Source organism: Mandrillus leucophaeus, unplaced genomic scaffold (assembly GCF_000951045.1).
Source record: "Mandrillus leucophaeus isolate KB7577 unplaced genomic scaffold, Mleu.le_1.0 Scaffold21, whole genome shotgun sequence".
NCBI classification, from domain to species: domain Eukaryota; kingdom Metazoa; phylum Chordata; class Mammalia; order Primates; family Cercopithecidae; genus Mandrillus; species Mandrillus leucophaeus.
The window spans coordinates 6,160,373-6,174,123 of NW_012102143.1; the positions used below are offsets into that span (position 1 = coordinate 6,160,373).

General features: G+C 43.0%; 1 protein-coding gene across 3 annotated transcripts in view; it reads right to left on the reverse strand.

The window, feature by feature from the left end:
• COL6A3 (collagen, type VI, alpha 3) overlaps nucleotides 1-13,751 on the reverse strand; it is a 99,102-nt gene that overhangs the window by 4,229 nt on the left and 81,122 nt on the right. For all 3 annotated transcript variants that reach the window (XM_011980294.1, XM_011980293.1, XM_011980292.1), the window contains 5 exons: nucleotides 12,668-13,366; nucleotides 11,238-11,340; nucleotides 8,342-8,733; nucleotides 6,806-7,069; nucleotides 5,632-5,730 (listed from right to left, as the gene is read on the reverse strand). In XM_011980294.1, the coding sequence (XP_011835684.1) occupies nucleotides 5,632-5,730; nucleotides 6,806-7,069; nucleotides 8,342-8,733; nucleotides 11,238-11,340; nucleotides 12,668-13,366 (1,557 nt within the window). The remainder of the gene's footprint in view (nucleotides 1-5,631; nucleotides 5,731-6,805; nucleotides 7,070-8,341; nucleotides 8,734-11,237; nucleotides 11,341-12,667; nucleotides 13,367-13,751) is intronic.

Consider the following 13,751-nt stretch of genomic DNA (forward strand, 5'->3'; position numbering starts at 1 on the left):
GAAGAAGAAGAAGAAGAAGAAGAAGAAGAAGAAGAAGAAGAAGAAGAAGAAGAAGAAGAAGAAGAAGAAGAAGAAGAATTATTATTTACGTGTCCTTGAGTACAAAGGGAGATGGCTTGCCCTCGTTGAACTTAACCTGGACTTTTCCCTCGAACCACCTGTCTTTGGATGCAATGGCTGTTCATCTTTTCCCTCTGAAATGAGTTTGCCCCCCAGGCATAACCTGTAGGAAGCTAGAGCCTTCTCTTTATCTGAGAGGAGTGCTTGGTTGAGTCTTCCTTAATTTGCTCTTCCTTACTATTGAGAACCTAGTGGGAGCCTAAAAGACAATAGGGACTGAAAAGTATCCACAACCTTCCCCAGTTTCCTAACCTAGAATAACAATGTACATAAGTTTGCTTGGAAAACAGAGAGGTAAAAGGCTGCCTGACGCAGACCACTGTCCGCTGAAACTTCCTTACTATTGGTCATTGGGCTTCAGGAAAGCATCCAACTAGAAGAGAGGAAATGGAGGCAAGCACAGTGTTAGGTTAAGACCCTGTTCTGGGAATCCCACCTGTTCCCGGAAGCCACAGGTGCCTATCTAGAACATCCTAACAACAACCATTCAAAAACAGTGGGGTGCAAGGCACCCTAAGCACCACCATCCATTTTTGTAATAAATATTTGTGGGAGTGGATGCACCTGTGCAATGCATGCATCTTCCCACAAGCAATAATATTCATAGAAAAAAAAATAGGAAGGCTGTGCACTGGGTCACTATTGGTTTTCATCAAAAGCCAGCAATGCTGTCACAATGAGAATCGTGTAACATATTTCTCTGTATGTCCTGAATGAATGCTTGACAATGCATATCTATTAACTTTATAATCAGCAAAAAAATATGTATCCTTCAAAGCGGAAAACATATTGATTGGCAAATCTTGTCTTTTTCATAGTTTGATACTCCCATAGTGTTTCAATGCATTTTTAAAGGCATCAGCTTTGACATTTCCCAAACATACTGATTTCCAAATCACTATGTAAATACCTCCTTGAGCAAACTGAAGGAAGGCAGACTGAGAGGTGTTTACGCTGCAATCATCAACATGTTCCTCATCAGTTTAATGGTGCTCAAAACAAGAAAATTCAATCACCTTCTCACTCGGCATTGGTGTTATGGTATAAAGTACTTCCAAACCTTGGATGCAGGTATGATTTGCCTGAACCAAAACACTTTCCGCCGTCTACATTTTGAGCATTGGTCAGTTCAAAGGGTACCAAGGAAACTTACTAAATTTTTAACTTACTTAATGTATTTATTTATTTAGAGACAGAGTCTCACTCTGTTGCCCAGGCTAGAGTACAGTGGCATGATCTCAGCTCACTGCAACCTCCACCTCCCAGGTTCAAGTGATTCTCCTGCCTCAGTCTCCAGAGTAGCTGGGATTACAGGCATGAGCCACCATGCTCAGCTAATTTTTGCATTGTTAGTAGAGACGGGGTTTCACCATGTTGGCCAGGCTGGTCTCGAACTCCTGACCTCAAGTGATCCTCCTGCCTCGGCCTCCCAAAGTGCAGGGATTATAGGTGTGAGCCATCACACCCGGCCAATGTTTAACAGCTACAGAATGTAGCTGTGGTTAACTTTTGGACCCTTTACTCTTTCAGATCTTGACCAACAGACTTCTATTTTTTAAGACTTCAGGATAAAAAACATCCCTTTGGTCTCATTGTAACCCCTACCCGGCAACTACCCAGAAAACATGCTTACACAGCAATGAACAACAGACAGCCTGGAGAGGACCAGTTCCCAAATCCCTGGAGCTATTTAACTTACTTCAGCCATGGGATTAGCTTGTTCTTTAAATTATTATTAACATAAAGTCAGATATTTTACCCAAATATACCATTTTATGCTAATCAGTGATACATATTCACATGGAACATGGCTAACCAAATACTGTATTCCATCCAATATAAGATTTCTTAATTTTATGGTGCACTATTATTTTATGTTCCACTAAGTAACACAAAATACTACCAATAAACCATGATATGTCGTTGTCAATTCTAAGTCACATTTCAGTTTCAGAAGTGTCTCAATGGAAAAAAAAAAAAATGTTAGTAAACACAAAATGATGGTTCCTTCAGGGGTATACAATTGGCCCGGTCATGTCTACTTGGACAAAATGCGATCAGTTCTACAGATTGCTAATTTCAAGAATACATGATAAAGGACATGATGATTTTGTTAGTTATTTTGTCTAGTTTCTGCATTGACACTTCTTTAACACATGTGATTAAGCCAATAATTTAGGATTCATTTTGTAATATTGCAAAAAGAAAATTTTAACTTAGATTTTTGTTGTTGTTGTTTAGAAACTTCAGAGAGTCTTAGCTTTAGTAGTAACATGCATAGAAAATATCCATCCAAAGCTTCCTTAGCTAAAAATGAGAAGAGAGAAGAGGGAGGCGGTAACAAAAGCCTAAAACCAAAATTAGCAACCACATAGCACCGTCAAAATCAGCAGCGACAAAGCCGGTGGTAGAAAGGCCCAGCACACCCACGCTTTCAGGAGGCCATGGTAATGAATGAAAGATCCATTGCTGCTCCGTGCCATTTACAGGCAGCAGATGTGTGACAGAAAAGCGGCTGGAGTATAATCCTTTTCGATGCTGAGCAAAGCAAAAAGCGGAGTGAGATATTTTTGTGGGGTTCATTTGGTTTTATTTTTTAAAAATACAAATATTAAGCATTTAAAATCAAATCATGTAATATGGCAAAGCTGGAATCCTGAGTGGTCGCCCTCAGTATATGATGCCCTAGGTATAGTAACGGAATCAAGGTCTGTTAACAGAATCAACCTTCATGTCAAAGGCGAGAGTCTCCTTGCCACACACCAAATGGGGCCAGACCTTGTCGGGGACAAAAAATCCCCTAACCAGACGGCCCTCGCATGACATGCCTGACTCAAACTCCTGATAAACAAGCGTCTATTCAATGTTATTGTCAAAATGGGCACACATTAACATATGCAAATGAAAACCAGTGGTAACACTGGTCCTCTCCTCTTCCCCTGCCTTAGGTGCCCAGGACTAGGAAACTTTCCATTTCAGAGTGTTTCTGCCTACACATTCCTTCACAGATTCAAACACAGGTCACCAGGTTCCCAGAATCCAACGTGATAAACTATGAAAAATACGGGTTCTTAAGACAGCATCTTTTATTCACAGAAGTAAAAAAGCAAACGATAGTGCCTACTATTTAATACTAAGAAACGGACCCATCTCTGTCAATGTTTCTAATTAATAGATGCTGCAGAAGGTGAGAGGAATTAAAATGCACACATGTAAATATAAAAAATATATTTGTAAAATTTCGTTTTGCCTGAATGGTCTGGAAAATGTATATTTGGAGAAATAGTGCATATTGTGGCCATTGGAATATGGATGCAAAATACACATGCAACTCCTGAGTGAGCATGCAGTTACTATTTTTTTAGGTTATTTAATAAAGAGTTATTCATTGTCACTCCTTTTGCTATATACAAAAATATATAAACCATTAAAAGATTTTCCCCCCGCCCCAGGGGAAATGGTTAAAACGATAATTACAGGAGACTGTGAGGAGGGGAGGGAGAGAGGTTGGTAGGGGGTGGGGAGGATAAGCATTCCTCTCCTGATTCTGGTTATCCATTTTGAATTTTAGACATTTTTAAGTAAATGTCCCATTTATTAGGTCGGTGCAGAAGTAACTCCGGTTGTCACCATTACTTTCAGTGGCAAAACCGCAATTACTTTCGCACCAACCTAATAATTCAAAAAAAGCTCTCAAAAATGGCATGCCTGTGTGTACACCAACATTCATTCATCAGGCCGAGGTATGTTAAGTGCTTGTTTTGTTACTATGAAGTAATTAAGTTTAAGAGATCAGAGATCAATTATGCAGGGCCTTGTTCTTTTTTTAAAGAAAAGTAATTTATGTCTTCACTCTGAGCGGAAAAACACACATATGCACGTGTACACACATACATACACACACACACACACGGAAAACGGTGAGAGGACATTCACATCCTGGGTCTGAGGGTTATGCCCCAATTAGTATGAAGGAGAAAGGTTTTATTTAGATTCATCTGTATCAACTACTTGTAGCCTTGAAAGAAACACAAGCCCCAATTTCAAAAACTCTTTTCTCTTTATCACAGGTAGACAGGCGATCTCAGTGTTAAAGGTCTGGATCAAAAGCAACTCGATCACAACTCAATATTAAAAAAAAAAAAAAAGAAAAGAAAAGAAAAAAAAAAACAGCCCAGCCAGACCCTTGCTTAAAGATTTTGTTGTTTATATTAACTAGGCACTGTTTATACAATCTTGTCCCTGCTGGACCACACATAAGAGAATCAAAAACATCCCCAAATCTTGCTGTCTAGTTTACTCAGTATTGATCTCTGATCTCGAGTTTACTCCAAGTCATTTTCTCTCAATGAAGCATTAAATTGGCTAAAAATTTTATATTTCCCACACCGTATTCAGGGTGAAGTTAACCATTGAGTGAGAAATGACACACACAGATTTCAGCAACTTTGAAGTTAGAGTTGAATCTGTCCTGACCCACACCTTTGGGGGAAATCTACTTTGTTCTTTGTGGCTTGTTCTTTGAGCTCAAGCACCATGGTGGGGTCGCCTAACAGGCTCACTCAACAAACGCCTTTAAAATCAATTACAGAAATGAGCATTGTGAAGAGAAATGCTTTCCTTCTCCTGATGGTAGATGATACACCAGAAAATAACGAACTGTCCCCTCGTTAGCAGAAAGTTTTTGCTTCAGGTCTATAAAACAGTATTGTATCTAAATTCCCATGGAATCTCCATTTTTTATGCTAGTACCATCATTCTTTGCTGAACACTCTTCAACAAAGCCTATCAACTCTTTTAATAATCAGTTTCTCACGGATGAACAAGCCAAGTCCCCATTCTGCTGAATGAGAGATTCCAGGCCTCTCAGAGTTTCACTGCCCAAGAACAAAAGCAAGTAACAGCTGTCAGTTCCTGAATTACACTAACCAGTCACTAACTTAGCGCAGACCGTGCACACACTCTGGGGCTCAAGCACATGAGAGAGGGTATCACAGACTCACACACTAAGCTGGGGTGTGTACTTAGGATGTTAGGACCAGAACACCCCGTGGGTCAGATTCAAACCCATGCATTTCATGGATTCCAGCCAGATTTGTCTTGTGTTCTTCTAAGCAGGTTTTTAAACTTAGATTAAATCACTGAGTAAATGAAACGTCAATCTTCACAGCGTCACAGACCACAAATCAACTCGAGTCTCAGTATGAGGCACCGGAGAAATGACTAACGGATACATGAATTCTAGTGATAGCCCCAAAAGCACCTCCCATCAATTTTTCACTGAGTCTGGTCACAGGTAAAGTAAGACTCCATTTACACCTGGGATCTTGCAGAATAAGATGACGTTGGTCTGCACAGAGCTGATGTGGACCTTTTCCCCACAGAAGTCATGCCTGGGCTGAAACTTAGAACCCAAGAAGGTAAATTGGAATCAAGTCTTCCAGAGCTTTAACATTTTTGGATGGGTATTTTCTTAGTGCCATTAATGGACCTAATAGTTTCACAACTCACCTGTTTCAGTGAGAGCCAACGGTTCTGTGCTCACCATTAGATTGATGGTTGAACTAGAAGCTGACCTTGCTGGCTGTGGAGGTGGGGGCTGAGATTTCTCTATAAAAGAAAAATACATGCAACTCGTAGGTGAATCAGAAACTGGAGGGCTTGGGAATCCTTAGTGACTGATACAAGGTTGCCCACTGTGATTAATGTCTTATGTGGGGGAGCGGTGATTGAAAGACAGAGATCCAAGACATCTCTACATCCACCACTTATGCTGTGGGCTGCAAGTTGGATCCATGTGCTAATAAGCGGCTGGAGGGGATCCCTGAACTTCCAAACAAATCCTCCCCCCTCCCACACAGCCTCTTCTGCTGCTGTCCAGGAAAATAGAGCCCTAGGGTTGACTGGGTCTTCGGACTCATATCTCTATGGGCCTAATCCAGGGTACTGGTGGGAATTCCCTTTCCTCAAGCTGGTTCCTCGATCTGAATAGCATTGGCCTGAAGAATGTGAGGCTTCCCCTTCCCCTTCACATTCCTGGAGCAGTGGGGGTCAAGAAGAATGCGAGGGGGGAACCCAGAAGAATTTAGAAAGATGAGAGAGGGTACCATGAATAATTAAGAAAAGCTGGGACAGCACTCAAATGCAGGCCTCAGTGAAATGGGGGAGCCCTGGGGACAAGGGCCAGCCAAAGGCAGAGCCCAACTATGGTGAGATCAGGGCAGGGAGACTCAGCTATGGACATCCTCCACCCCTGGGGTGGTGAGACTTCAGGTACAACCTCCATTACTCCCTAAGGGGCCAGTGACTGACTAGTGTTTCCCTGAACATGGAAACCTGGACAGGGTGGTGGGCAACCAGGAGCCCTCGCCCGGAGACCTGGCCATGTTTCCCGGGTGCAGTGTTGGAAAGGGCTGTGCTCAGGTGACATGGATCTGGCTTCCTCCATAAAGTAGCCCAGGACCCAGAGGACTGCATTCCACGTGGAATCCCATTTTCCATTCTGTGTTTTATAAAGTTAGGGTGCCACCAAAGCACCCAGGCTGAGTTGTTTTGGTTTTCGTTTTTTTTTTTTTCTAATTTGTGTTTATTTCAGAATAGATTCAATAAGTAAGTGTCTCCTTTGTGTCCTATTTGATACTCTACATAGAAATCAGGTACTGACTTGTACCGATCATGTACTTACTTGTACTGAAACTTCCGTGGTAGGTGGCTCTGACCTGAGACCTCAGGTAGCAGACCACGGCCACGTGGTACATCTGCCCAGCGAGCAGGCCTCCGATGACGCGGTCTGTGACCGTGAGATTCTGCTTTAGAACCAGGGACTGATCATGGGCTGAGGTGATGGTGAGGTCATAAAAATAAGGACTGGGGGGCTCAGGCCTCTCCCAGTGGAGTCTGGCGCTGTTCTCTGTGATCTCAGACACCTGGACTTCTCGGGACACCTTAACTGGAAGACAGATCAGAGTGTGAAGATAAAAAATAAAACCCTCCATGACTGTTGTGCATGAGCGAGAGAGGAAATCTGAAAGGGGTGTGTTAACAGACAAATTGACTTGAAATTTAGGTGAGGTGGGGAACTAATTTCTTGTTCAAGCCCCTAAAAAATACTGCTCTTATAATCTATCAGCATACATGAAATGTGAAATTCACAGTAATGAAAAATCTCATCATTCATCAACTATCTTTTTTTCTATTAAAAATCTCCACTGTTAAGAAGATACTTTGGAAATACAAGCCCTGCATACTAATCATAAGTTGTGTTTGCTACAAAATGAGCCCCATAATTTAAAATGTATTAAATCATAAAATGTTAGGGTATGACATGAAATTCTTTTAAAGGAATTCTGCTTTCTCTCTTTCATACTGCTCATAAAATGAAGATAATTTCCGTTTTATCGTGGCCCTTCCTTTACAGCTTGTGACATTCGTTAGTGTCTTCCAGTGTCTTCTTTAATAAAACGATAAAATAACATACTATCGGTCTCATTAGAGCCATCTACCTTTTGTATCTAATTCAGTCTGAAATATATTAAGTTGGTGCAGAGTACTTGTGGGTTTTGCCATTACTTTCAATGTTTTTCTCATGGTCAGTATGCGCATAGATTTCAGCCTTGGGGAACGACTGATGGTCCAGGCTCTCACTTTTCAGGCTATTGGACTGAACACCCAACATTGCCACAGCACACAGCTTAGGGCCCCTTTTCTGTGGGTATGAGGCAGGGACAACGTTTGCAGTTGCAAAGGGCTCCCCCAGACCTTTTCAAGTCATATTCTAAGGTAGGCAAGTCCGGCTCCAAACACCAGCCCAGAAACAGCTGCCTTGCTGCCTAAGAACCAACTGCAGGCTTTTTCTTTCTGTCTCTCCCATTCCCTAAATAGGGGTTAAAACCCTATTTTGACCTGGAACATTTTCCCTTTAGTTTAAGACAACTCAGTTTCCAGGTGAGGTGAGCTGTGCCCCCACTGACATTCCAGAGACAATGAGAGCTTCCCATCCCTACCCCAGGACAGGATTGAGGGCACAGGATGGGGCGTGGGAGAAGGGAGGTGGCAGAGGCTGGAACCTCTAACCAACACCTCTTAAAATACATCATCCAGATGTACAAGCCCAGATCAAGGACTGTATTCTGAGTGTGTTACATGCAGGCTTTGAGGAACACATGCTGGAGCAGTAAATGAGGACGTCACAAGACGGCAGCCCTAGCAAGGGCTTTCTTACCCACGGGCTTAGTGGTGGCTGGCTTGGTGGAAGCTGGTTTGGCTGCCTGTGGCCTAGGGGCCTCAGGCTTGGCCGCCACTTGTTTTGCGGCAGCAGCAGCAGGGGGTCTCACAGCTGCTGGCTTTGCTGCTACAGGCTTCGCTGCCGTTGCTGGCTTCACCGCGACCGGGGGTCTAACAGTGGCCGTCTTTGTGGCCACAGGCTTGGCAGCCACAGGTTTTGCAGGGACTGGTTTCGCAGGGGCCGGCTTTGCAGCAGCTGGCTTCACAGATGGCTGATTTACGATAGTTACAGGCTTTGTTGTGGCGGTCACTGGCTTCGTTGTAGTCACCGGCTTCGTGGTCGTCACTGGGTTGGATGTAGGACTTGAAGTAACATTATTTGGAACGTTTCTGTTAAGACAAATTAAATATTACCTCTACTTTTGCCCGCTATGTAAAATAAACAAAGACATAACCCCATGAACTACATTAAATTTGTTTTAGCAAAATGCATGCAATAGTTTTTACAGATTATGTATAGTAGTGCATACATTAAATTCCTTCTTTTAAGGATCTGTGCCCCCCTAAAAAAAATATGAAACAGCATATTGAAAAATAGAATCATTAAAAATGAAGCTTATATTGTTCTACAAAAACATCTTTCAATTTATAACATAAAGGCTGAGATAAAATAAGAGACAACAATAAATAATATCCAACAATGTTATCATTATAGCAATTAACCAACCAAAACATACACCAAAAATTAAATGAAATCAGTAGTTAGCTACTTACATTATAAGAAAATATCCACTCAATCAAATGCTATGTTGAGCTGGAAAATTATGAAGTTAGCATGTACTATTTTGCTCCACGGCTTATTATTGGGAGTATATATATAAAATTTTTTTTACTTGTCTTAATTTTTGTGTATGTGTTTTTCTTTTTTTTTTTTTTTTACAATTTCTTGATCCATTACCAATATCTAGAGAGAATAGCAACCTAATCAAACAGACACAACAACACGGACCCACACTTCGTAGCTTTCTTGATCTTAGAAGAAAATGTATTATTTTAGAATCATATCTTGCTACATGTCCTAGGAAGTAATAATATATTTTCAAGTTAATATCATAAGACTTCAAATACTAGGTTACTTCATTCCTTCTGTTTTCCAAAAGATGAAAAGGTTAAGTCAATTTTAGGGAATGTTTCAGAGAAATAATAGGAACCATTAAAGCCTAGAAAAATAGAGGCTACAAAGCTAAATGAAGCATCCGGTGCCACGATACAGGTCCTAGTTGCCTTAGCAATGATATTCATTCTTGCTATGCTGAGATTTGAAGCCACTCCTTCTGAGGTCAAAGGAAAGAGCTGAAGGACTTAAGTGGTGATAGAGAGAAGGGTCTGCAGTAGGAAGAGATGGGCTCTCTTTCCCCATCTTGAGAGTCAGCCAGTAGTAAGCCAGATAGTAATTTTCCAAGGATCATCTGCATTCACATCTCATCTGTGCATGAAGTCCAGAATCTGCAGAATCTGCACTTCCCTCCAAAGCATGACCCACTGTGACATTCTCTTAAGGAGCACACGTTGCTGACACACTACAGGAGCTCAGTTTCTGTGGCCACACCGCCCTAGCTAGCCCTTTGTCACATGGCCCCATTGCCCTCTTTGCTCCTAGAGTTGGCACCCGAGATGGAGCAGGGCACGAACCATGCCACATGGGCCAGGCAGCAGCATCAGCACGGGTGCCACAGTCCTGCCCACTCCCATCCCTCCCCTCAGTCTTCATAGTGGAACATGCACATGGCTTCCTATTATTACCATTATTACATGTTATCACAGCATTAACAATTTTAAGAAGACGTGGAGTCCATTTTTTGATGTATCCAATCCTTCTTTTATGTAACCATTTCACACCAGATACAGCAAATTGTTTGGACATACGGTCTCAATTACCTACCTTCTCTCTGCCCATGCCCTTTACAATGTAATGTGACAAGTCCTTCCATCAAGCCTAGTTTTTCACCCTTAAATCTAGGTTAGCCTTTGGACATGCTTTGGCCAATAGAATGTGGCAGAAGTAACAGTGTGCCAGTTCTAACCTAGGTCACAAGAGGCCTTGCACACTTGTCTTCTCTCAGGGAACCCTGCCAGGTCACCTTGTGAACAAACCGAGGCTAGCCTGCTGAGAATGAGAGACCACATGGAGCAGAGATGAGTCAGCCCAGCTGAGACCATTCTAGACCAGCAGCTCTATAGCTGACAAGCAGCTGACCACAAACATAAGGGAGCCAAGTAGAAAACAGAAGAACCACCCGGTTGAACCCAGACAAAAATTGCTAATCCACAGAATTACAAACTAAGTAAGTGGTTGTTGGCCAGGCACAGTGGCTCATGCCTACAATCCCAGCACTTTTGGAGGCTGAGGCAGGCAGATCATTTGAGTTCAGGAGTTCTAGATCAGCCTGGACAACATGGCAAAACCCCATGTCTACTGAAAAAAATACAAAAATTAGCCAGGCATGGCAGCATGCACCTGTAGTCCCAGTTACTCGGAAGGCTGAGGCACAAGAATTGCTTGAATCCAGAAGGCAGAGGTTGCAGTGAGCCAAGACTGCACAACTGTACTCCAGCCTGGGCAACACAGCAAGGCTCTGTCTCTAAATACATTAATTAATTAAGTAAATAAATAGGTGGTTGTTGTTTTAAGCCACTAAGTTTTGAGCAGCTTGTTATGCGGCAAAAGCTAACTGATAAAACAGATTATTTGAGAAGCATGACCCACATTAGCTTTGAGAAGTCACATTTTCTGGATTTCAAGGTCCTCATCACATAAAGTCAGGAGTTGGTTGGAGGACCTGGACAATCCCTGTAGCACTATAATTTTTAAGACAATAATTATAATCACTTACATTTGTTTGTGACCAAACTTCACAAGATTCTTTGTGGGTTGGTCCCCTTGGAACCAATCACACTGTTTCCTGATATCTGGGGACAAGTAAAAAGCATTTTCGCCTAAAGAAAAAAAAAAAGAAAACAATTGAACTGCATGCTAATAACATGAAAATTAAAAATAATCTGTTAGCGAGTTAAATGAATCACATAACATTTATTTAGCCCAAATTATTGTTGAATTAACCATATCAGACAAACTATGTCCAGTGATTTTAAACATAAAGTATGATGGCATTTGATCCATGAAACATGGTAAGCCAATATGTTCTATTTGGCAATATTTGGGTGATTAAGTTAAAAATATATTCAATGTGAGGGAGAAGACAGGGATAGAAGAAAAATCAAGTGGAGAGTCTGACAAGTTCTAGACTCTTGAACATCAGATTATAATCCAACAGCTTTCATATTTTCTCAATGCTTTATTGAACAAAGCTTCTGTTTTTAATCTTAGGAAGACAGGAACAGTGACCCGTGGGTGAACCTGCTGGCTTACCTTTGCTTCACATTTTTCCCTGAGTCTTTTGGGTGCCAGACCTTCACAAATGTGAATACCGTTTTCATAGACCTCAACATTCCCTTAAATAATAAACATTCAGTATATACATGTTTATTTATACTTTATAAATCTCCCTCATTTGTTCCAAGCCTTGCCTGTACTGACCCTAGGCTGCACACTATACACAGGCTCTGGAAACTATAATGGGCTACAGCTCCTCAAAGAGCAGTCTAGGGGACCACAGACCCACAAACAAATGATCCACAGGCCAGGTAAAGATGCCCTAAGTAGGGTGTCCGGATTAACCATGAGCAGGCCTTGGGAGCAGGAGCCTCCACGGCGAGCAGAAGCCATTGGAAATGAGCTTTGAAGATGAATATGGGTTTGCTGCTGAAGTGCGGTGGAGAGCATTCCAGGGAGGGGGAGCCCCATGAGCAAAGGCCCAGTGGTATCCAAGCACAGGACTGGTGGCTAAGCCCAGATCAAAGCAACTCTTTCTAGAAGCTTTCCCCAGTGCCCCCAACAGAAATCACTTTTTTTGCGACATGCCAGCCTATTATGACATGCATAATAAATGTGCATTTGATCCATTTGCCCACCCTCTATGTAAACTGTTAAGGACACCAAGAGTGCCTTATGGCTAGGAGGTGCTCGGTCAAATGTGGTGGGATAAATGAGTCAATGAGAACAAGGAGTCTGTCTGCATGTTCCCTGCTTACTCTGGCTCCTAAAAGCATTTGTGGCATATGGCAGGTGTCAATATATGTTTGTTAAATGAATGAACCAGTTCCAGTCAACACATCGGTTGTCTTTTCCATGACTGTTCCCACACTCCTCCCGGCCCAAGCATAAAGCCAGGCCAGGGCACATGCTGTGCCACGCAGGACTTACTGCTGACGAAGGATGGCAACAGCCTCCCGAAGCGCATCAAAGGCTCCTCGTTAAGCTCAGTGGACTTGTCCACTAATTTGAAGAAGACATCATTTGGCTCACTGGCGAAGGTGTATACCTCCTTGATGTTCACCTTCCTGCCAATGCCCAGGACCACGAAGAAGTAGCCCTTGCATTTGGCCTGCAGGATGACTCTCTGGGCCTCCTCCAGCTGCTCCTCCTGCACCTCGCCCGTCAGCATCAGAACCACAATTTTCAGGTCCCGTGGGTTTGGAGCACTTTCAAAGACATTCTCTATGGTGTATTCAATGGCACTGCCCAAGGCCCTGGTTCCCTGCAACTGTGTCATTCCCCTGCTGAGGAAGTCCACCAGCTTCTCTTTGGAGCCATAGTCAGTCAGGGAGAATTCCACCTTCACAGGCGACACACTGGCATTGCCCATGGACTCATAGGGCGCATGCTGCACAACAGCCACTCTGGCGAAGTGCTGGGAGGCCTTGGGGTCTGGGCTCATGTCCAGTTGTCTGACCAGGTACGCTATGTACTTCTTCATCTCATTGAACTGGAACAGGGTGGTGGTCTCAGCGCTGTCTAAGATGAAAGCCATGTCGATGTCCACATCGCTCCCTGCCGCTCTCCTGTCCCTGAAGGAAGGCCTCCAACTGCCAAATCCGCAGGATGGGTCAATGTTGCAGATGTCTAGAAAGAAGCATGGCAGCCCATTTATTCTGTGACACCCACAGCAGGATACACAACTCATCAATCTGCTGGGAGCCTTGGGTGATTAAAATGATCCCATAAGATCAAAAGCGGGCTGGGCGCAGTGGCTCACGCCTGTAATCCCAGCACCTTGGGAGGCCGAGGCAGGCGGATCACGAAGTCAAGAGATCGAGATCGTCCTGGACAACATGGTGAAACCCCGTCTGTACTAAAAATACAAAAATTAGCTGGGTGTGGTGGCAGGTGCCTGTAGTTCCAGCTACTTGGGAGACTGAGGCAGGAGAATCGCTTGAACCCAGGAAGCGGAAGTTACAGTGAGCCAAGATTGTGCCACTACACTCCAGCCTGGGCGACAAGAGTGAGA